Source organism: Ornithorhynchus anatinus, chromosome 5, assembly GCF_004115215.2.
Source record: "Ornithorhynchus anatinus isolate Pmale09 chromosome 5, mOrnAna1.pri.v4, whole genome shotgun sequence".
NCBI lineage: Eukaryota > Metazoa > Chordata > Mammalia > Monotremata > Ornithorhynchidae > Ornithorhynchus > Ornithorhynchus anatinus.
This window is the reverse complement of record NC_041732.1, coordinates 91,760,691-91,785,006: the sequence shown is the minus strand read 5'-3', so window position 1 is coordinate 91,785,006 and position 24,316 is coordinate 91,760,691. Positions and strand designations below refer to the sequence as shown.

General features: G+C 45.8%; 1 protein-coding gene across 5 annotated transcripts in view; it reads right to left on the bottom strand.

The window, feature by feature from the left end:
* The window catches only part of PTPN2 (protein tyrosine phosphatase non-receptor type 2), an 82,072-nt gene that overhangs the window by 28,380 nt on the left and 29,376 nt on the right, over nt 1-24,316 (bottom strand). For all 5 annotated transcript variants that reach the window (XM_029065125.2, XM_029065122.2, XM_029065123.1 and 2 more), the window contains 2 exons: nt 23,242-23,340; nt 18,534-18,671 (listed from right to left, as the gene is read on the bottom strand). In XM_029065125.2, coding sequence (XP_028920958.1) covers nt 18,534-18,671; nt 23,242-23,340 — 237 coding nt within the window. The remainder of the gene's footprint in view (nt 1-18,533; nt 18,672-23,241; nt 23,341-24,316) is intronic.

Sequence of the window (24,316 nt, the reverse complement as noted above, 5' to 3'; positions counted from 1 at the left end):
CTCATGATAACAATGTTCCTTTGCTTCTGGAAACAGCTTTTCCCCCAACGAGGCTATCATGGTTTCACGTTCTTCTTCGTTTCTGTGCATGACTCAGACTTTCATCCTAGTTTGATATTTCTCAGCCTAGTCCTAGAGCTACTTTTTGGAAGAGAGGACGGGTACAGGGGAAGGGGGGAAAAAAAGGCTTTAATCGTTCTGTCAATATATATATATATACATGTATATGGGCCTTCCAGACAATCTCTAAAATATATATTCTTATATATATCCTTTTATATACATATACATTCTTATAGATTAGAATCTATATTATATATAGGCCTTCCAGACAATCTCTAAGAATACCAAGGAGTCATCTTCATCTTCTCAAAATATAGATTACCTCCACCCACCACCATGAACAAAAATGCACCCCCAACTTGATTTCAGAGCCGTTTTTGTTGTTTAAGCACTAATCCCCAAAGGCTGTGTCCGGGTCCTTCATATGACTGCAAAAACACGCCGAGACTCGGAGCTGCCTCCTGGACCGTTTGCTTTCTCTTCTCCCCATTTCTAGCCCAGGCCACGAGAATGGGCAAAACCTAGTTTCCTGAGGCCGGTGTCAGCGAGAGCACTTCTTCCCCTTCCTTTACGAGAAGCTGCTCCTAAAAGGGCAGGAAGATCAACACCAAGATTCTCTGAACTGGACAAAAGGCAAGTGGTTTGTGCTTGCCTTCTGATGAACCCCAGGCGGCCCCTTTTCCTTCCTCCTCTTCTCTCCCTTCCTGCCACCCATTGCCCTGTTTCTTCGTTTAATAATAATAATGAAGAAGAAGAATAGGGGTATTGGTTAAGCATTTACGATATCAATCGATGGCATTTATTGAGCATTTACTAGCACAGCGCCCTGTACTCGACGCTTGGGAGAGTACAATCCCCCCCCCTTCACCTCCCCTCAGCTAAGCCCCCTTCCCCCCCGCTTCCCTCTGCTCCTCCCCCTCTTCCTTCCCTTCAGCACTGTCCTCGTCCGCTCATTTGTATATATTTTTATTACCCTATTTTGTTAATGGGATGCACATCCCCTTGATTCTATTTATGGTTATTGATTTTGTCCGTCTGTCTCCCCCGATTAGACTGTGAGCCCGTCAGTGGGCAGGGATTGTCTCTATGTTGCCGAATTGTCCATTCCAAGAGCTTAGTATAGTGCTCTGCACATAGTAAGCACGCAACAAATACTATTGAATGAATGAATGCAATACAACAGAGTTAGCAGACACCTTCTCTGCCCACAAGGAGCTAGGGGATACGCCAAGCACTATACTAAATGCTGGGGCAGAATCGAGATAATCAGGTCGGGCACAGTCCACATCCCACTTGGTGTTCACAGTCTAAGTAGGAGGGGGAACGGGGATCGAGTCTCCATTTTTAAAATGAGGAACCTGAGTTAAATGGGCTTGACTAAGGTCACCGGGCAGGCAAGTGGCGGAATCGGGATCGGAGCCCAAGGTCCTCTGACTCACAGGCCCCTGCTTTTTCCACGAAGCTACGCCGCTTCCAGCAACCCGCCGCCCGGACTCAGGCAAGCAAGTGAAGAACGGGTGTCGGATTCAGAAGAGAACAACATTATCCTTGGCATCATTTTCACCCAACGAAGAGATTCAAACCAGCGGAAGTAGACTGAGGAATGCAGAATGTAGAAACACTGAATTTGGGTGTTGGGGGCCGGGAGGAGGCCGGTGGCCTGAATTTGGGTGTTGGAGGCGGGTTTGAGAGGAACGGGGTAACTTTTCTACTCTTTGCTTTACTTTGCCACCGAGTTTCTGGACAAGTCACTGCAGAAGTGATGTAGCCGTGGAAGAATTTCCAACAATCCTTTAGGTGGTGACTCCTTAGAGAAGCAGTGTGACTTAGTGGAAAGAGCCCGGGCTTGGGAGTCAGAGGTCTTGGGTTCTAATCCCACTCTGCCGCTGTGCGACTTTGGGCAAGTCACAACTTCTCTGTGCCTCAGTCACCTCATCTATCAGATGGGGATTAAGACTGTTAGCCCCACGTGGGATAACCTGAGTTCCTTGTTTCTACCCCAGTGCTTGGCATACAGTAAGTGCTTAAATATCACTATTATTATTAGACACTAATATTTTCATAAGGCTAAGTTTTAAGTGGTTCCAGGTTTCCGAAGCCCTGCGAGCGGGGGACGGATTTCCCCAGGTTGGAGAATCTCCCAATTACCGGCCAGTAAAAGTGAGAATCTACCATTCTTGGGTTCGCCTACATTCTTGTTAAAGCTCAGTTCCACCGAGGCACCCAAATGTGGCCTGGCTTTGCTGTGCTCTCGATACCTCAACTAGAGAGTTAATAACTAAAGAGCTACGGGGGCATCTAGCAAGAGGGCAATCTGTTATTCCTCAGGGACTCTGAGAACTGGGACCTGATCTCGGCATCAGCAGCATTTACTGAGTGGCCACGGGGTGGTATATTGTAGCCGGTGCTTGGAAAGGACAGAACAATAAAGAGAAACACTGCTTGCCCCCTGGGAGCTTACACTAACAGGGGGGGCAAATGAAAAAATATGTTTTTTCACATTAAATAAATTGGGCGGACACAGGAGCCGTACGGAAAGAACACGGGCCTGGGAGTCGGAGATCTGGGTTCTAATCTCAGCTCTGTCACTTGTGTGCCATGTGAGGTTGGGTTTCCTGGGTTTCCTCATCTGTAAAATGGGGATGAAATGACAGTTCTCCCTCACCCTTAGACCGGAAGCTCCATTTGGGCCAGGGTCTGTGTCAGACCTGATTATTCATTCAATCGTACTTATTGAGCGCTTACTGTGTGCAGAGCACTCTACTAAGCACTTGGAAAGCACATCTTATACCTGAGTGCTTAGCACAATGCTGGGCACAAAGTAAGTACTTGACAAATATCACAATTATTATTATTACTAAATATATTCTGAGTGCTAAAGAGGCTATACCAGCAGCATATATTAAAAGATCAGATCGGGTTCTTATCCTTTATTCACCCTGCTCTCAGGCCCCTGCTTGAGAAGCAGCATGGCTCAGTGGGAAGAGCCCGGGCTTGGGAGTCAGAGGTCATGGGTTCGAATCCCAGCTCCGCCACTTGTCAGCTGTGTGGCTGTGGGCAAGTCACAACTTCTCGGTGCCTCAGTTACCTCATCTGTAAAATGGGGATTAAAACTGTGAGCCCCACATGGGACAGTCTGATCACCTTGTATCCCCCAGCGCTTAGAACAGTGCTTTGCACATAGTAAGCGCTTAACAAATACCACCTTTTCTTTGTATGTATATAACAATAATTTATTTTAACATCTGCCTTCCCATATAGAGTATAAGCTCGTTGTGGGAAGGGAACATGTCTTCCATGTCTCCCGAGCACTAAGTACAGTGCTTTGTACATAGTAAGAGCTCAATAAATACCATTGATTGATTGTAGGAAACAAAAAGATGACAGAGGGAAAAAAGGGGGGGGGAGGCATCTGCTTGTTATAACTATGGCCCCCAGGGTATCTTAATTACACCTGGTTTCCCTGGGACCCAAGAAACCTGGGGAGATCACATGAATAATAATAATAATAATAATTATGGTATTTGTAAAGCGCTTGTCTTTTTTTGTCTCGTTCTGTTTTGCTCTGCCGTCTGTCTCTCCCGATTAGACCGTGAGCCCATCACTGGGCAGGGATTGTCTCTATCTGTTGCCGAATTGTACATTCCAAGCAATTAGTACAGTGCTCTGTACATAGTAAGTGCTCAATAAATACTATTGAACGAACGAATGAAGCGCTATGTGCCAGGTACTGTTCTAAGCGCTGGGATGGATTCAAGCAAATCGGGGTGAACACAATCCCTAACCCACGTTGGGCTCACAGTCTCATTCCCCATTTAACAGATGAAGTAACTGAGGCAGCGAGAAGTGAAGTGACTTGCCCAAGGTGACATAGCAATCACGTGAAGGAGCCGGGATTGGAACTCAGGACCTCTGACTCCCGTGCCTGGGCTCTATCCACTACGCCACGCTGCTTCTCAACAGAATATTAGTTCTAACATTCCTTAAGAACCTCAAACCCATCAGCAAATCCTCCATCCAGCTCAGTATTTTGGTTTTTCCTGTAACCCTCTTGCCATCTATCCTAACTGTAGTCTAGCATCTTCTCTCCCCAGAGCCCATTGTTGGGCAGGGATCGTCTCTATTTGTTGCCGAACTGTACTTTACAGTGCTCTGCACACAGTAAGCGCTCAATAAATACGATTGAAATGAATGACTAAAAGGCGATTGGAAATACCATGTTCAGTCAGTCCTATGATCCCATTCAGATCTGAATCTGGACTTGGATCCCTCAGACTATACATTCATTGTGGGCAGGGACTGTATCCACCAACTCTGTTATATTGTAATATTGTACTCTCCCCAGAGCTTAGTACAGTGCTCTGCACATAGTAAGGGCTCGATAAATACAACTGATTGACTGATTGCTTGGGGCAATGTCATCAGAGGATACTTGGAGGAAGTGCTGCTCTCCTTGGCATCCAACTCTTGGTTGCACCATAGAACAAGCCTTAACTTCCCCCCAACTTCTAATGACCCTAGAATTTCTCTCAATTTACCAATTTAAAAAAAAAATGATTTGGAACTCCATATCTCAGAAATTCCCACGCTGGAGTGAAGACGACTCTTCTCCGTTCATATTTTAAGAGTTAAGGGTGCAGCACTCAAAGTTGGGCTTGGGAGTCAGAGGTCGTGGGCTCTAATCCCAGCTCTGCCACTTGTGACCTTCGGCAAGTGACTTAACTTCTCTGTGCCTCAGTTACCTCATCTGTAAAATGGGGATGAAGACTGTGAGCCCCACACGGGACAACCTGATTACTTGTATCTACCCCAGTGCTTAGAACAGTGCTTGGCACACAGTAAGCGCTTAACAAATACCAACATTATTATTATTATTATTATTACTCCTCCACAGAAAAATGATTCCAGACAGTTTGGAGGATCATATATACTTACAAGGGTTCAACAAGCCATCTTCTCTGCCTCATTTCCAAAGCGGGGCTACACCTAAACAACTCCAGCCAGATGGTAGGTTGTCTTTCCTAAAAATACTCTGGGGACGGAGATTACACAACCAAATTTGGTAGCCTGTTCCCAAATTTCTTCATCCTTGTTGGCTTATTTCTAACCTAAAACCTCTATGCTGCAATTTAAACCTATTTCCTCTTGGTTAGATTTGAAGAGGCGGCCCTGCATCCTCCTCAAGGTATGTACTCGATGTACCCTTTATGTACTCGAAGAAAACTAAACCCACCTTTTAGCCTTCTTTTATCTGAGCGATTCCATCCCGGTTCTTCTGCCCTTTTCTCTTAGGTTCTAGTTACCATTCATTTGACTAGTTCTTCCGCTAGCTTTTGCCACATTCTTTCCAGTCTCAAAGTGCGGAGCCCAGATCTGGGCATACTCTTTAGGGGCTTGACCACTGTGTTTAGAGAAATGGGGCTGATTTCCTGGTTCTTCAGTCAATCACTTCCTAAAATTAGGGCTGACCAATCACCCCTGGAGCCCAAGAATGGTTCCAGGCGACTTGGTGACCTCTTGGGAGGGCGGGCCACGGACAGAGCAGGAGAATGTCAGGGCTGCTCTATTTGCCAAGTTTGCTAGGAGGGCCCTGGCAGGGCGCAGAGCTACGCATCTCTTTCTCCAAGCCAAAATCAAAATAAATTAAACCCGGCTCCCTCAGGGAGCCGCAGCGGGATCTGGAGATAAAGGGTAGTGGGACGTGGCTATTTTCAGACATCATTTAGAGAAACGACGGAAAAGTGACGGTGATGCAAGCATACGCCCCTCGGATTCGACAGGCGCCGATGGCAGTTTCCACAGATGCATCTTAGCGTGTCGCGGCTCTAGTTGAGAGGGCCGAACCATTTAAGGCAGACCGACGAATAGACATAAATCAACTCGGAAGACTCTCGTCTGCCAAAGGGAAACAGTGAGGGACAGAGCAGGACGTTGGGCAGAAGCAGACTTTCCACCTCTCCCTGAAAACTCAGGCTGGGATAATGCTGAATCACCGCGGGGGAGATTGGTCTCATATCCTCATTTCGTATGGTATGAGCCTACCAGGGGATTTTTTTCATTCAGTAGGTCAGGAAGAGGTGAGTTATAAACTTACAAAACCCCCATCCCTGCATCAAAGACTCAGTTGGTGTTCTGTCCTTCGGCTGGAGTCAGCTCCCACCTTGGATCTTGATAATTCACTTCCCAAACGCCCTTCCTTGTCCAGATCTGTGCTAAATATTATACTCTTCTCATCTGTCAAGTTTACCTGAATTCTGTTTCTGTCCTGAAGTTAGCCAGCCATTCAACTGGTGCCACTTCAATTTGGTAAACGTGACCGAGCTGCTCCTGAAGGTGTCTAGCAACTCTGTTCTACTGCACTTAGTAAGTGCTCAAATACCACTGATTGAAAATGGCAGCAGTTAATGGGCTAACGACGTGTCACTCGACTACCCTTCCGTCAACCCACCGGAGCGGGTGGGGCAGAAAAAGGGTGGAGCTGCGGCATTGCGATCCCAGCTGTCTGACTTTGGGGAAGTTATGACTGCTGGAAGCAGTTAAGACACTGACAACAGTAACAGTGAAGGCTAGAGTATGTTACTGCTGGAGAGAGTTATGACCTTTGTTTAGTTATTTATCACTTTTGCTTGGTTACGCTATTTTAAGCTTGTGCATCCCCAATCTCTTACTTCTCTGTCCCTTATACTATAAGTTCCCCCTTGAGCCAGGGGCAGTTTTTGAACATTACCCTGTTCTCCAATAACACGGTGACTATGCTCTTGCAAAATCTACATGAAGGGGACTCCAGGGGGAACAAAAAACAAAAGCTCATACATGTTGAGGACAAGCGGTTTCACACTTTCTCCAAACTGGATCGTGTTGTGGGACCTACTTGGTTCCTTAACTCACAGACAATATTCCAGCCAAAACAGATACCGGAAACATGCATTATGGTAAAATGGTGCTTAACTTCATAGTTTTCCCCCAGCCCTTGGTACGTCACTTTGCCCCAAGACTACAGCCAACAACCGTACCATATTCACAGTCATACCCTCCCCAACTTGTTGATAAGACTATCACTGGAATGGCATTAAAAGCTTTCCGTAGGTCCTGATACCTTGCATTTATTGCGTCGCTCTACTCTGTACGAGGATGCTAAAACGCTCTGGCAATGAGCCCTTCATAAAGTCAAACTGGCCGCTGCTCAGGACCTAAAAGTACCTCTTTTCGAGTTCTTAAATTATCTTCCCAATTAATTCTTCTATTACCTTTCCAAATATTGAAGTTTAGTCGACATCTATCATTTTCTGGATCATCTTTTTCAACATATTTTAGTTGCCCTTTCCTAGTCCTAAAGCACTTCTCTAATCCTGTGCGACTATCAACAGTAACTGTCTCCATAATATTCTCTTCCAATTCCTTTGCGTCCTAGGTACCGTCACCAAGAGCAGTCAATCGATCGATGGCATTTGAGTGCTTACTGGGTGAAGCTCTTGGGAAAGTACAACGTAAAAGTTGGTAGATGTCATCCGTGCCCACAAGGAGCTTACAGTCTAAAGCCAAACTGAGGATTCAACCGGTTCCTTCCATCTTTTCGTTTGACTTTCTACCCTCCTATCAAAGGTGGTGCACGCTGTTATCTGATCACCGTAGCCTTTCGGTAGAGAAAAAAGAAAAGCCACTAAAGGTTTTATGATCGTCATCAACAGGACAAGCCTGCAAGTCATCGGAATCCAAATCTTATTCTAATTTACCTTTCATTTTTAGTCACAGCTGAATTTTCACTCTCTAATCTGAATGCCCACAGAAGTGGTCTTAACCCAGTAATCTGCCCTCTTGTCTTGCGATTTACAGGGAGGTTGGGCAGTCTCTTGCTAAGGTTCCAGTATTTTCTCCACAGCTCTATTTTTCTAGCATGTGACCCAGAGGGCATCCTTTAACAGAAAGGAATCTAAAATATCTCCTTCCCTTCTGCCCTCAGAAGTATGCAGAGCTGGGGAGTAAATCAGGAGCTGATTAGCAGAATCAGGACAGGAAAATGACCCGCCAGTTCCCTCCCCTCAACTAAGGACAAGCGTGATAAAGCCCCAGAAAGTTAAAATGACCAGGTTGGTGATTAATGCCCTAATACAAGGACAGACTCATTCCTATTCATGTTACAAGTGTCCCTGAGAGGATCGGATCCCTTAAGGAAGGAAGCGTGAATTTTAGTTCTAATAAACTTAATGTGTGCATTGGTGCTTCATTCACAGGGCTAGAAAAATCCTCAACATAAAAAAATTATCAAGAAACCTGTATGACATAGCTAAACCCACTGTAGGTAACACATGAACTAGGAAGGCAAGGCATTCTTCTGATCTGATGATGTAGCTTTAAAAATTAGACTAGATTAGGCTGTGAGCCCGTCACTGGGCAGGGACTGTCTCTGTTGCTGAATCGAATTGTACATTCCAAGCGCTTAAGTACAGTGCTTGGCACATAGTAAGCGCTCAATAACTACTACTGAATGAATGAAAAATACTAATCGATAGCTCACATTTCTGGAAATGTAAATATCAGAGGTTTAGAGTGTCTTTTACGTTATTCGGACTCCAACCGTCAGATTCGATTGGAGGGAATGTGTTCTTTTTCTCCTTTTCCTAAGCCAGATTTGTACCTGGGGGTACTTAATCATCATTTTCAAATGGATAGAGAAAATCTTAAATCTGATCTCAACAGACATTTTCTAATTTCCATCTTGAGGCAAGATTACTTTTTTAGACCTATTTAAAAGTACAGTTTAGCTATCACCCAGGCTTTCATTATAAGAATTGGGGAAAGCTCTTCCCACAACACAAATCTATTCTGGGTCTGACATTCATTCAATAGTATTTATTGAGTGCTTACTATGGGAAAAGCACTGTACTAAGCGCTTGATCCAAGTAGACTCAGTAGAGGTATAGAAACAGTTAGGCATGAGATACTGCTCCACTTCCCAGCCCTTGCCTCACTGTACGGTATTTTCCGTTTACCATATTATATACTGGAAAGTTGCAAAAAAACACAAAGGAACGAGTGGCAAAGATGTACAGCATTCTGTGGTGGGGGACTTTATAGGAATCTGTATCGAAAAGCATCAGTCACGGTGGAATCTCTGAACCATCCTCCAGCCTGTTACTGCCCACTGAATCAAGGATTGCTAATACTGCAATTTTTCCATGACATGAGGTTCTCGAAGAACTGAACTTTCACTTCGTAGAAGAAATGACTATCATGGGATCAAAAGGGGGTGGATCGCTACCAATTTAGTCTGAATTCAATATGCGCTTTACTTCCCGGCAGGGCTTTCCCACAGGGAGAAGCAGCATGGCCTAGTAGATAGAGCACAGGCCATCACTTCACTTCTCTATGCCTCAGTTACCTCATCTGTAAAATGGGGGTTAACTGTGAGCCTCACATGGGACAACCTGATTACCCTGTATCTACCCCAGCGCTTAGAAAAGTGCTCCGCACATAGTAAGCGCTTAACAAATACCAAGATCACTATTATCATGTGGGTTCTAAGCCCAGCTCCGCCACTCATCTGCTGTGTGACCTTGGGCAAATCTCTTAACTGTTCTGTGCCTCAGTTCCCTCATCTATAAAATGGGGATTAAAACTGTGAGACTTATGTGGGACAAGGACTGTATCCAACCCAATTATCTTATATCTACCCCAGCGCTTAACACAGTACTTGGCTCATAGTAAGCGCTCAACAATACCGTTTGAAAAAATGGAGTTTAGCTCTGTAAGGATACATGAAGAAACTTTTTTGCCAAATACTGTCAGGAGACAAGAATAATAAGTCAACTCCAAATTGTTCTCCCCTCTTCAGAGAGAGTAATAATAACAAATAACTCTGGTATTTGTTAAGCGCTTACTATGTGCCAAGCACTGTTTTAAGCACTAGGGGAGATACAAGGTAATTCATTCATTCAATAGTATTTATTGAGCGCTTACTATGTGCACAGTGGAGAAGCAGCGTGGCTCAGTGGAAAGAGCACGGGCTTTGGAGTCAGGGCTCATGAGTTCGAATCCCAGCTCTGCCACTTGTCGGCTGTGTGACTGTGGGCAAGTCACTTAACTTCTCTGTGCCTCAGTTCCCTCATCTGTAAAATGGGGATGAAAACTGTGAGCCCCACGTGGGACAACCTGATTCCCCTATGTCTACCCCAGTGCTTAGAACAGTGCTCGGCACATAGTAAGCGCTTAACAAATACCAACATTATTATTATTATTATTGCACAGCACTGTACTAAGCGTTTGGAACGTACAAATCGGCAACAGATACAGTCCCTGCCCAGTGATGGGCTTACAGTCTAATCGGGGGAGACAGACAAAAACAATAGCAATAAATAGAATCAAGGGGATGAACAGCTCATTAAAACAATAGCAATAAGCAGAATCAAGGTGATGTACATCTCATTAACAAAATAGGGTAGTGAAAATACATACACTTGGGTGAACGAGCACAGTGCTGAGGGGAGGGGAAGGGAGAGGAGCAGAGGGAAAGGGGGGAAAAGAGAGCTTAGCTGAGGGGAGGTGAAGGGGGGGTAGAGGGGGAGCAGAGGGAAAAGGGGAAGCTCAGTCTGGGAAGGCCTCTTGGAGGAGGTGAGCTTTAAGTAGGGTTTTGAAGAGGGGAAGAGAATAAGTGTGGCGGAGGTGAGGAGGGAGGGCGTTCCAGGACCGCGGGAGGACGTGGCCCAGGGGTCGACGGCGGGATAGGCGAGAACGGGGGACGGTGAGGAGGTGGGCGGCGGAGGAGCGGAGCGTGCGGGGTGGGCAGTGGAAAGAGAGAAGGGAGGAGAGGTAGGAGGGGGCAAGGTGACGGAGAGCCTTGAAGCCTAGAGTGAGAAGTTTTTGTTTCGTGCGGAGGTTTACAGGCAACCACTGGAGGTTTTTAAGAAGGGGAGTGACATGCCCAGAGTGTAATCAGGTTGTCTCACGTGGGACTCACAGTCTTAATCCCCATTTTACAGATGAGGTAACTGAGGCCCAGAGAAGTGAAGTGACTGGCCCAAGTCACACAGCTGACAAGTGGCAGAGCCGGGATTAGAACCCACGACCTCTGACTCCTAAGCCTGGGCTCTTTCCACTAAGCCGCGCTGCTTCTAACTTGGGGGGCTTGGCTCCTCCCAGGACCACCTTCCACTGTAGTACAAGAGGTGAGGAGTTATCCACTCGCTTTCACAAGCTTAAAATGATGGAAAAATTGGATATTCTCAAACGACCCTTAATTTTCAACACCGATACAAATGCAGGAAGCGAGGGTCCTAGGAAGACGAAGCGAGGCAACTAGCTTCCTTTCACCTGCCCTGATCCTGGCGTGGGGGAAGCGCAGATATTTTTGCCTGTTTATTTATAGAAGACATGATGTGTACCAAGAGATGAAAAGCTGGGAACCATTTCCTGGAAGAGGGAGTCAGCACAAAATTTCAACTGTGCCTTCAGGACCTCCATCCAAGCTTTCAGGCATCGAAATTAAACCCAATCGGTGTCCTACTTTTGCCAGCAGAAAGTACAATCTCATTTGGAGAACTTCAAAACTACAGCACATGTGAAACCATAACACTGGAAAACATGGCGCCAGGCCAGAAACTGAAACAGTAGAAGAGGCATTTGGCCATGTAATAATAAACCCAATATACTAGCTCCTTGCAGACCCAACTTATCCTGCAAAAGTTTTCAGCCTAAAATAATGTCACCATCTCTTCCCGTGTGGATGCTAGAGCAGTGATGTAAATATCGATGGCCTTAAGAGTTGCAGAATTCCGTGTTATGGCTTCAATTTTAAATAAAATTGAGTTTTGTGCATAGCTTACTTATTTTAGGCCCAAACTAATTCCTTTCTGGGCCTAGCCCCAAGAATTGTGATCATTTTCATAGCTGCCGTACATACCACCAGCAGAATAACTCCTAATTGTTTTCTAACGCCGGGAGGAAACCAGAGAGTAAATCTCAGTGAAGCAAGTTGAAATCTTCTTCCCTCCCTCCCTTAGAGAACCCATTTGCTTCCTCGGCTTTAACGGCCATTTTTACACACATCGCTCCTAAATCTACCTCTCCAGTTCCAACTCTTCTCCTCTGCACTCTCGCATTTCCTCCTGCCTTCGGTACATCTCCATTTGGTTGTCAAGCTGACGCGCTTCCACAGCTGAACTTCCCCATCTTCCCACCCAAACTCTCATCTCCCCCCGACTTCCCCACCACCGACCTTCGTCTCAAGACTCTAACTTTGGCATCATCCTGAACTCACCTCTCTCTTTCAACACATAGATCCAGTCAGTCGCCAAACCCGGGCGGTTCTACCTTCACAACATCTCTATAATCTATCTCTTCCTCTCCACCCAAACCGAGACAACTCTGGTCCAAGTATCCCACCTCGACTACTGTATCCAGCCACCTCGCTCACCTCCCTACCTCTGGCCTCTCCCTTCTCCAGGCCACATGTCACTATTCCGCCTGGATCATTTTTCTAAAAAAAAAAAAAATTCTGTGCACATCTCCCCACTCATCAGAAACCAGCAATACTTGTCTGTCCATTTCTATGGCAGAACAGAAACTTGTCAACACCAGTTTTAAAGCAGGCAATCAGTTGTTCCCCTCCTACCTAACCCTGCTCCTCTCCCTCTACAACCCAGCCCTCACACTGAACTCTCTCCGACACCAAACTATTTACTGTGCCCCAATCTCATCTCTCTCACCATCAATCCCTTACTTACATTCTCCCTCCTGCCTGGAACTCCCTCCCACTTCATATCTAACAGACCAGCACTTACCCTTCTTCAAAACCCTACGAACACCAAATCTCCTTCGGGAAGACTTCCCTGACTGATCTCATCTTTCCTCCCTCCCTTCTAGATCATCTATGCTCTTGGGTCCGTAATAACAATGACAGTATTTGTAAAGCGCTGTTCTAAGCACTGGGGTAGATACAAGATAGGTTGTCCCACGCGGGGCTCACAATCTTAATCCCCATTTTACAGATGAGGTAATTGAGGCACAAAGAAGTTAAGTGACTTGCCCAAAGTCACACAGCTGACAAGCTGCGGAGTTGGGATTTGAACCCACGACCTCTGACTCACAAGACCGTGCTCTTTCCTCTAAGCCACGCTGCTTCTCAGTCCAGACTGACTAAACGTTTGGATGATCACCCCAACCCCACAGCAATTATGTACAGATCCTTATCTTGGCTGCTTCCTCCCTCTGTAATTTGAATGTCTGTCCCCCTATTAGACCGAAAACTCCTTGAGGGCAGGGATTGTGTCTACTGAACTCTCTCAAGCATTTAGTATATTGCTCTGCACACAGTAAGCCCTCAATAAATGCCAGTGAAGAACAGAAAAGCTCAACTCACTAACCTCAAAAATTATCTTCTCATAAGGTACACATACATGGTTTCACTTCTGAAGAAAAAGTTAATTGGGCCTGAGATTTTAATTCAAAATTTTTGTATATGTACGTAGTTAGGTACTGATAAATAACTCTAAGTTCTACTACTACTTTTAGTGGCATTCGGTAAAGAACAGTTGAAGGAAAAAATTGAAGTCCTATAAGTGTAGAAAATATTAAGTCTTTTTAAATTCCTTTGAGACCTGTTACAGAACTCATTTTAATACATTGCTCCCCAAATCCAACTGTTACAGTCCATCTGTTTTCAAGTTGTAAAAGATCACAGTAATCAAAAGCTCATCCTGTTTTGGGGGGAAGTCTCCTGGGGCAGGGAAATACAGGGTGGTCAGCAGTAAATGGTTTCCCAGGGACCTCTTAACTGGTTATAGGAAAAACAGCGAAGGTCAAATGGAAAGAAGCAACTAGGACAGCAAAATAAACATCTTCCAAACCATCCTCTCCGTACAGAGGCAGACAAGTAACACAGCGAGCGTCACGTCGGGCCTATTTGAAGTGATCCTACCGAACCGTCTCCTTCGATTCTCACATGGAGCTCCCGAGACATAACTACCATAAAACAAATTGCAATGATTATCCTGAGTGGGGATGGACTACCTTGAAAAAGCAAGATGCCAGGCTGTGGAAGGAGGGCTAAAGGACCCAGCACTGAAAATGCTTCTTACTAGTGACAAAACTCTACCTCATTTGGGAGGCGATACTGGTCTGATCTATGAATCCCTTTCTCAGTCTGCAGCTTATGCTCATTCATTCATTCGATCGTATTTATTGACTGCTGTGTGCAGAGCATTGTACTAAGCACTTGGGAGAGTCTGACAATCAACAGACACATTCCCTGCCCACAATGAGTCTAGAGGAGGGAGAGGAGAGGGAGTGGAGAGGGAGTGGAGAGGGAGTGGAGAGGGAGTGGAGACGGAGCGGAGACGGAGCGGGACAGAGGGACAGAGGGACAGAGGGACAGAGGGACAGAGGGACAGAGGGACAGAGGGACAGAGGGACAGAGGGACAGAGGGTTTGTTTTATCAACAAGGACCAAAAACAAGTCAGAAGAAATATCCGGGGCTTGCCCCCACTTCCCTGCCTGACCTGACCAAAAAGCTCCTTCCAACGGGCATTGCCATGGAGCCCCGGAATCCAAAGATAGAACCAAACCAAGTCAGCAACAGCCTGCCCCTGGCCCCTCACCTGGGATTCTTCCCACGTAGCTGTAAAACGTGCAAACGGGAGCAAAGCAGACCCCTCCCCTACGCAGCTTGTCGGCAAATACGAATGGCACTTCCAACCCAATACATTCCTTGGCTGTACGGCTTAGTTAATGGAGACAGCTGCCCCTCCAACGCCACCATCTCTTCCCTCTCCCTTGAAAGTCTTCCTCCTCAACTATTTCCTTCTTTTCCCCTCTCTGTTCTTCTTTCCTCCAGGCCCCTTTCCTCAAATCCACCAGGTCTCCCCTTTCCCCGCCTCCGGCCTCATCGTTTCCATCCTGGAACCCGGTCAGTCTGCCAGAATCACAGTTACGCTCTGTAAGACGAGTGAGGATGACAGCGCGATACCCAAGTCACCGCACGTGGTGAGCTAAAGTAGTGAGACGCTAATCAAAGAGGGCAGAAGAAATGTTTTGAAGACAGGGAGGCTCCCGTTCCAATGGAGCCATGTCACTGAAGACTCTGAGGAGCGTGCAGCAGGCAGGCTAGTTAGCACAGAGCCTACAGAACAAACCTTGGGGAACCATGGGAGCAAGAGGTGGAATCTAAAATGGTAGCAGGTGGACACTTCCAAAAGCAACCACGGCCAAGGACGAGCTCTACGGATGCCAAGGGTTGATGGAACTCTGTCAGACCATGAGTACCACCTCTATGACCCCCACCTCGGCCAAGGTGCCCATGGGTTTCCAGCATCGGGGAGGGCAGAGCCATGGCTTTCACCCAGAGCGTCTTGACCTCACTCATCCCATATCGGACATGCCGGACGGCTTCCAGACAGAGCGGAAAAGATACAAAACGAGGCGTCACCCTTAAGCTTTTGGAAATCTATTGGCCATTCCTAAGCCCTATCCTGTCTGCTCCGATTCATAAGGTCCCAGCCTTTTCGCCCCCGACAAGCCAATGGAAAAGTTGGCTCTTTGGATCTTTTCAGGTACAGTCAATGTTATGTTACGGGCAGGGAATGTGTCTGCTAATTCTGTTCTACTGTACCTCTCTTCAGTGCTCAGTACAGTGCTCTGCACATAGTGAGTGCTCAATAAATACCACTGATTCATAGATAAAAAGGCCAGTTTCCAACTCAAACAGCTATATTAAGGGATCAACAAGTGTGGGCTTTGACTGATGAACTAAAATCAATGGTATTTATTGAGCGCTTATTGTGCGCAAAGCACTGTACTAAAATACCACTGGTGGATGTCCTGTGCTTCTGAAGCAAAGACAAAGGGATGCAAAGGTGGTACCTAATGTCCTTCCTCAATATCTCCATCTTCTCATCCTAGAGTCTGCACATAGGATTACAGGCTCCATATTCGTTTTTCCCTCACCCCTGAACAAATGGGTATTTCTTGAGCACTCTGTACTACTTCTAATAATCATAATAATAGTACTTGTTAAACTCTTACGTGCCAAGCATTGTACTGGGTGCGGGAGTAGAAACAAGACACAACTTGGGAATTCTAGACAGCAGTGCCTTTAATTCTGTAGTGAGCTAGGCGTTTGAGTCTTAGACCGTCTTCTGTTATTCTCTGAAGACGGCAGAACAGAGCAGAAGATGAATACCACAGCCACTCCTTGGATAAGAGCCTGTTTCAATCTACTCCATTACTGAGCAAAATCCTGAATTTCCTCTGACAGCCCCCACGAGTACGCACATTCAAATGAACAGACATGGACCTACCGGCAAGAAGCGTATACATTTTGTGAGCTACACTCTCGCGCGCGAGATGGTAGCGTCAAGTCCTTGCCATCTCCTGGTCCAAGGAAGCTTCCTTGCAGCGCAGCCCTCTCCCAGCATTGGTGTCCCCTGCGTATCATATCCATCAGACTGTGAGCCCGTTGTTGGGTAGGGACTGCCTCTATCTGTTGCCTAATTGTACTTTCCGAGTGCTCAGTACAGTGCTCTGTCCTCAATAAGCGCTCGATAAATACCACTGAATGAACGAATCCATCAGCAACGCCAGAATAGCAAGGAAGAAGGCTGTGGGGTTATAAGTCTTGGGGACCAAGGCTCTGGAGAAAGAGCATCGATCACGGGGAAGAAATAAAAGGGGATGCCAACCAATTTCCCATTGAGACACCAACCCTCACACTATCTCGGGCTACTCTACCCTAGGAGATAACACAAATGTAGATCCCGGAGCTGAGTCCAGATCTCCCCACCAGAAATGCCACGACCAAGTGAACGTGATCTCGAAACCGTGCGTCTCCTCTTCCCCGCCTGCCGGGACATGCCAACCGCACCTGCCACGGCCACCAAGGCGTGCCAACGCGAGCCGTGCCAGGCGGTCCCGGAAACTCGGAAACACTGAAGGCCTCCAACCACAAGACTGTGAGACCTAAATCCCACACCCACCCTCCATTCACCAGAGTCCTTCAGGCCATCACCTGGCCAGGGGGAACTGTATACCCTGCAATTACAACTTTTAATTGTGGTGACAAACTTAGAATTCTTTGAGGCCCCGGGCTGGGAGGACTTTTGTTTAGCCAGGAAAGACTGTAAGAATTGTTCTAGGGTTTTGGTGTTACGGTGGATTTTTAAAAAGAATTTGAAAGTTTTAATAGTTGGTTGATCTTTAAAATACGAACGCCTTGAAGCCGGTGTTTGTACAGCGGGGGGCTCAAGGTGGTCCCGACCTGGCCCAGCTGCACATTTACTAGCTTCCCTCCCAGCTACGGTTGCGTCCTACATGTGCAGCCTGGAAACAGGTCACCAATGGCAAGATGAAGAATCTTGCACTCTCTCCCGCCAGCTTGTAAGCACAGACGTGTTCTGCGACGTTTCCAGTCGCCGTTTGAGGTCGGCTGTCCGGTTGTAGCTCCAGGGTACCAGTGCCCAGGGCAATTTACAGCTGGGGTAGAGACTCTTGTGCTCCTTACCAGGGCACACCCCAAAAAATGCCCCAGTAGTTTTGCTACCTCCATCCCCAAATTATGGGGTTTGGAACTTCCAGAAACCCTGGGAAGCATCCGGGAATCCCCATGCTACTCCTAAAAAAAAATTTAACCACGGTTTCTGGACTGAAGATTTCAATAGCAACAATAATTTACACTACACTTTTAAACTAGATTCAAGAATAACCGCCTCTCCTTGAACTGGAACTCTCTTCAAACAAGCCAGGCCACCCACCTGCCCCTAACCCATGCTAGGCTTCCCTTCACAGCTCCTCCAAAGGCACACTATCCCCAAGCCCTTGCCTGACAGTTTACCAAGCCCTCCTGAACGTCTCCACCTGCTTCAGATACTTCATTTCGGTCTCTCCATCCCGCTTCCACTCTCTCCCCACCTCTTCCCTCCTCTTCCCATCATGGTTCAAGTTTCTTGGCCGCTTTGTTAGCCTCCTTCCTCCTGCCCAAATCCTCTCCTGCGATTGGCAATGCTCCACCCGATGCTACCAGGTGAGCGACTGACATGTTTTGCAAAACAGCTTTCCCTCCAAGAGGGGTTAAGAGGGGTTCTGAGGAGTAAACAGTTTCTCGACTCTTGAAATTAAATGGTCTACTCCACTTTACGGGCAGGGCCAGATGACAGACTATCACAAGACCTGAACATTCATTATGTGTTATCGAGTTACTCTTGAATAAGTTATCAAAATCCTCTTCCTTCGATAAAAAAGTTTGGATTTTCGAGTTCAGAGAAATTACGCTTTCAATTTTACTACTAGAACATCTTCAACCTAATCTATAGATTCAAAAGCATGACTCTTTCCCTATATGGAGACTCATGCTCCAAGGAAAGTGGTTTTAATTCATGATTAACAATATTAGCCCTAAAAAATAGTTTTAGGGGTCCTGAAATAGATTTTATGATCATACAGTGAAGAAACAAGGTTGGGGGGGAGGGGGGAGAGAAAGGCTTACACTGATATTCTCTAACTGTAGTAGATGTACTGTATAATAGGATTTGACATCTTCTGATACAAGTCTCACACAGAATCCCGTTTCTTTAAACAGCATCACTTGGTCTTCTTTCGTTGGCCAGTATTGTTCACATTTTATCTGTTTTAAAATACATGAAATGGAAACTGTTAGAAATACTCTCTTCAAAAGGCCAAAGGATTCAATTAGTTAAGAATCACAGGCAGAATAAAAACACACCTTAGTCATATTCAAATACAACGAAGCACATTTCTGATTAAAAAAAAAAAATCAATGAATTTTCACCAGTTAAATAAACTGTCCCAAAGTTAATAGATCCCACTGGGTTTTCAAACTTCCCATTTAGAGGGGAGCTGAAGTCCAGAGTGGGAAAGAAGTGGCCTACTACAGTGCTCTGCACAACTAGGTGCTCAATACATTTGAATGATAACGCTCAAAGACCCAGTTTCCACAACCCTCTCGCAGAGTGAATTGTCCAGCGGGAGCGGATCTGCTCGTGACAAAGACATAGGCTGTGGGAATAACGTTCCCTAATGCCCCTAACAACATTCTATTTAATGTGCTTTCCAGGGAATTAGTTACTTCTCTTGAAACGGTTGGCTCTTTCCCCCATTTGAAACCGTTCTCAAGCAAATCCAACCAGGGGTGAAGGATTTCATGGAATCCTCATGTGTAATAATGGCCCAAGAATATTTCGCTCACTTTCCAGGTACTAGTGTAAGAATCTGAGACTAGTTCTTTGTCATAACTTAGCCCATGTTAGGGGGTTAAAGGACTCAAAAGTGACTGCCTGCACAACTTCAAAGTGAACACTACTTCTTCTGAGGAGGCATCACCATTCATACCCTGTAAGAAGCCAGGGAATTTCCTGATTCTCAGCTGCTGCCCTGGGTGTCTTCCCAGCTTCACTTGCTGCCAGTCTGCCTGGAATCGGGAGGTGGCCCTGAAATTCCACAGGGGCAGCAGGGCAGTGAGGGGGCCCAGAACTGGAGGGTGGAAGACCCCAAAAGGCTCCGTCAGCCAATCGGACAGGAATGCTGACAACTTCGTTCTTGGGGCAGAACCGAGGGCAGGGACTTGAAATGTGTCAAGTTCGCGCTGAACACCCGACTGCCAGGGCAAAAGCTGTTGTTTATCTTTACGATTTTATGCTTGGAATAGATGTACCGTAAGATCATAATTAACTTCTACACCTAAAACTCATTGTGGGCAGGGAATGGCCCCACCATCTCTTCTGCACTGTACTCTTCCAACCGCTTAGTATGGTGCTCTGTACCCAGTAAGCACTTAATAAATACCACTCATCGATTAATTTTAAACATCCTATCAACACAGATCAATATCTCTCAGTGGGCAACACCAGGGCACACGGCCAGAGGGGACCCCATATATCTGCATACTCAAGGCCTCCAAACTGCTTCCTAATTTAAAATGCTTTAACAGGGCACCTGACATGAAATCAGATCCTTACTCCTGTGATACTATTGACGGCCGAGTCAATACCAGTTGAGGACTTGGGTTTCGGGTAAAAGAGAGATGACGCGAAGTTGGGACTTTTGGCCAAGGATGGGACAGTGAGGTTCCTGTCAGTGAAGATGGGAGGTCATATGGAGGAGAACGTATAGCTAGGGCGGAGGTCCAATCAGAATCTTTGAGATCATCATCTTAAGAAAAGTCAAGGACCAAAAACTCAGTAAGTCAAATCAATCAATGGTATTTATTGTTTGCGGAGCACTATAGGAAGTGTGCTTGGAAAAATACAATAGAACTGGTAGACTGGATCCCTGCCATCAAGGAGCTTACAATCTTTGATGGGGGGGGGAGGGGTCTGGGGGGAGCGGTGAGGCATATAACATTAACCTAAGTCACAGATAAAGGAAGCTGCAGAGGATACGTACGCAAGTGCTGTGGGGTGAGTAGCGAAGCACTCAAAGGCATAGATGACGCAAAAGAGAGGAAACAAGGGTGAGAAAATGAGGGGTCAGTCAGGGAAGGTTTCTTGGAAGAAATATGATTTTAGTAGGGCTTTGAAGATGGGGAGACTGGACCAGCTACCGGCCAGAAGTCAGGGCAAGCGTGAACCATGACTGATTCCCATGATGGCTCGGGAAAATTAAATCTTCAAGTCCGGGGTCAGTGGCCAGAGTTTTCCTGAGTAACTACTTCCCAAACTGAGAAATACTTCCCAAAGGATTGGGCAAGGCTGAAGGCCACGATATTACAAAATATCTCATAGATTATCCTGGCCGTTGCCGGGTGTAGAGAGTCTTGGCATAGTTCTAGATGGACCTCTTTAGGGGTTTTATGCTAAGAAAACCCCTGGAATACAGCCCAGCCAGTCACAATACACTGCGCTGCTACTTTGTACAGGGGGCATTATCTTTATGATAACTACCGACAATAAAAATCAATTGGGGAATTATTTTCCAATGAAGTTCCTGTGAATTCATAACCCAAAGATCTATTCCAGAGAAGCACTGTTTTTGTTTTAGCCAACTTCAGCTTCCTCTACCTTTCAATGTCGTCAATTTTCTTTCATTTCTCTGCTCAATGAGATCAGCTTGGCAAGGGTTCTCTCAATCAAGCCATTCTACTCGTACATTTCAAATTTAAACTGGGCTCGAGTCAAAAAGTCTCCGAAGAAGCTTCCCTCAAACTGCCCAGTGACTGCTGTCCTGTGTGATCATTTGGAGCCCTTTAAATCATTATATCAAATTGCAGACAGCCAGAAAAATGTCCCCGGGCAGATAAACTGAACCTGCAGTAATAGCGTGACAAATTCATATTACAAATCAACACAGCCTAACAGATAGGATAAATGCTTACCAGGTCATAAAATCACCAGCCCATAAAAATTGTCACCATATTACCTCCCCAGCTCCACCCACCACACCCTGAAAAAAGTACCTTATTAGTGGTCTAAAGCTAGTCCAGAATAAATGCTGGGAGTTGCATTTTTAGTTTTTATTAAAATCCCTACTTGCATAAAGTCTGATTAACTTCAGAACCAACCACATTTCCTTGAGGCCTACACTCTGTCAACCAGTACTCATTTGCTTTGGAATAAATTGCCGTTTCACAACAGTTACCTGGGAGGCCTAACTCCAATCATTGCTGGATCCCAGAGAGCCACAATATAGTTTACTTATGTTGTGTCCCATTCATAAGACAATGGACGTCCGTGGCATCGAAAACAGTGTCTGACCACCCCACGGCACTTATGTACACTATCTTTAAATTATATATTATAAATTATTTATATTGTTGACTGTCTCTTCCTGTAGACGGTAAACTCGCTGGGGGCAGGGAACGTGTCGACTAACTCTGTTACCTTGAACTCTCCCATGCGCTCAGTACAGTGCTTTGCATATACTACCAGTAATGATTATGGTATCTGTTCAGCGTTAAGCGCTTACTACGTGCCAGGCACCGGAGTAAGCGCTGGGGTGGACACAAGCAAATTGGGTTGGACACAGTCCCTGCCCCATGAGGGGCTCACAGTGTCAATCCCATTTTACAGATGAGGTGAGGCACAGACTGTGAGGTCGTCATTGCGCAGGGACTGTATCTGTTGCCGAATTGTATATTCCAAGCGCTTAGTACAGTGCTCTGCACATAGTAAGCGCTCTATAAAAACTATTGAATGAATAAAGTGACTTGCCCAAGATCATAGCAGACAAGTGGCGGAGGCAGGATTAGAGCGCATATAGTGCCATTGATCGACTGATTGACACAATGTGGTCTTTCCTTGACGTACTGTTGACTGGCTGAGTTATCTGGCACCTTCAGAATCAGCGTGGGCCTGAACTTTGGAATTCTCTTTCAGAATCCACAGAAGAAACCGTTTTCACACTCTGAAAGCATCTTACCCATCCTAATTCCAATGCAACGGCTCAAGGCTCTAACCCTATTTTTGCCCCATGACGGAATGGCACGGCCTGGGGTTGCCCAGCTCCCTGTCCTATCCTGCACTGCTTCTCCAACTGTTTCCTCCAGGCTAGGTGGGGTGTGGTAGAGTGAAGCTGAACAATGAAAATATTAGTCATCACTTGGAGGAGTACCACAGTTCTTGTGAAAAGAGGGCGCATGATTTCCCGATTTCATTCGATAATGACGGTGCTAGAGAGTCTGGAAAGAAAACAGACACTCGAGCTTGAATGGCATTTCATTTCATGACACCCAGGGCCCTAAAAACTACTCAGGAACATTTAGCTCTTCAATTGCCGTACTTTTGAGGATCATTTAAAGACAAGAGTGAGATCAATTCATCACAGAAAATTGATTTTTTTTTTGGGGGGGGGGGTAATTAAAACAGCTCTGCACCAGCCTGAAAGGGTAAAAATGGCATGTGGCTCACTGCTCTGAAAGTACTGCATGCTAAAACTAGGAGATTGTAAAATAAGAATTTTCAACTACGTTTGGAATTCTAAAGAACTCTAAGGCTTTAACCTACCTTTCAGGATCATAATTCAGGCTATTATATTTACATTTCTGGGGTTAGTGGTCTGCTCTTGTACTTTAAACACTTAACGGGGAAAGGATACATTATTCTCTTCCTGCCAAAAAAAAAAGCGCCATACCACTAGCCTCAGGCAATTAAGAGTCATAACTAACAAATGGTCACATTAAAAGCAGGCTGATATCATAAACTTATGCACAAACATAGTACCAAACTGTAATTATTACTCACCGATTCTTTTTCAACAATTCGGTTTAGCATCACAACTGCTCTGGTTTTTTGTTGCCAAACCATTAGCCAAAAATGACAACATGTATTGGGAAGTGGGCCCTGTGGAGATAGGGAAAGTCAGTAAACTGGAGGGAAATGGAGTGGGGGAGGGATGAGGAGGGAGCCACGGAGGAAGAGCTAAGGCACAACACTGAAACAATGCTCAAAACAATCATAACTACCTGGAAAAAGGGTTCTTCTACTATGAGCCCTCAACTATGCAATATCATTAGCCTTTTTCCAAGCTTCACTTACAGGTGACAATTCAAACACATTGATTAGTATAATATTTGCACTTCTGTTGGCTCCACTATTAAGTATTTCACAGTTACCGCCCAAAATAGTATTTTGAATAACTACTAACATGCTCAACTAGGGAAAAAAATTACAGAGTTTATTGAAGTCACTTTATTCATTCCACTAGTCCCTTACTCTAGTTTCCAAAAAGCTGATCTCTTCGCATTAACCTCTGTATTTGTCCTCCTTTCTTCCCCTCCAAGCACTTGGATCATCAATCAAGGCTACTTACTGAGCGCTTACTGTACGGAGAACACTGTGCTAAGTGATTAGCAGAGTACAATACAACAGGGTTGGCAGACACGTCCGAGAAGCCACGAGAACCAGTGACTAGAGCACGGGCCTGGGAGTCAGAAGGACTTGGGATCTAATCCCGGCTCCATCACTTGCTTGCTGTGTGACTTTGGGCCAGTCACTTAACTTCTCTATGCCTCAGTCACCTCATCTGTAAAATGGGAATCCACCGTGAGCCCCAGGTCGGGCAGGGACTGCGTCCAACCTAATAAGCTTGTATCAACCCCAGTGCTTAGTACAGTGCCTGGTACAGAGTAAGTACCTAAATACCATTAAAAAAAATAATTCCCTGTCCACAGAGGGCTTAGTGTCTAAAGGGGGAGAGAGACTTTAAAATCAGTTAAAGATATGTATGTAAGTGCTGTGGGGATGAGGGTGGGCTGAATATCAAGTGTTTAAAGGATTCAGATCCACGTGCTTAGGCGACCCAGAAGGGAGAGGGAGT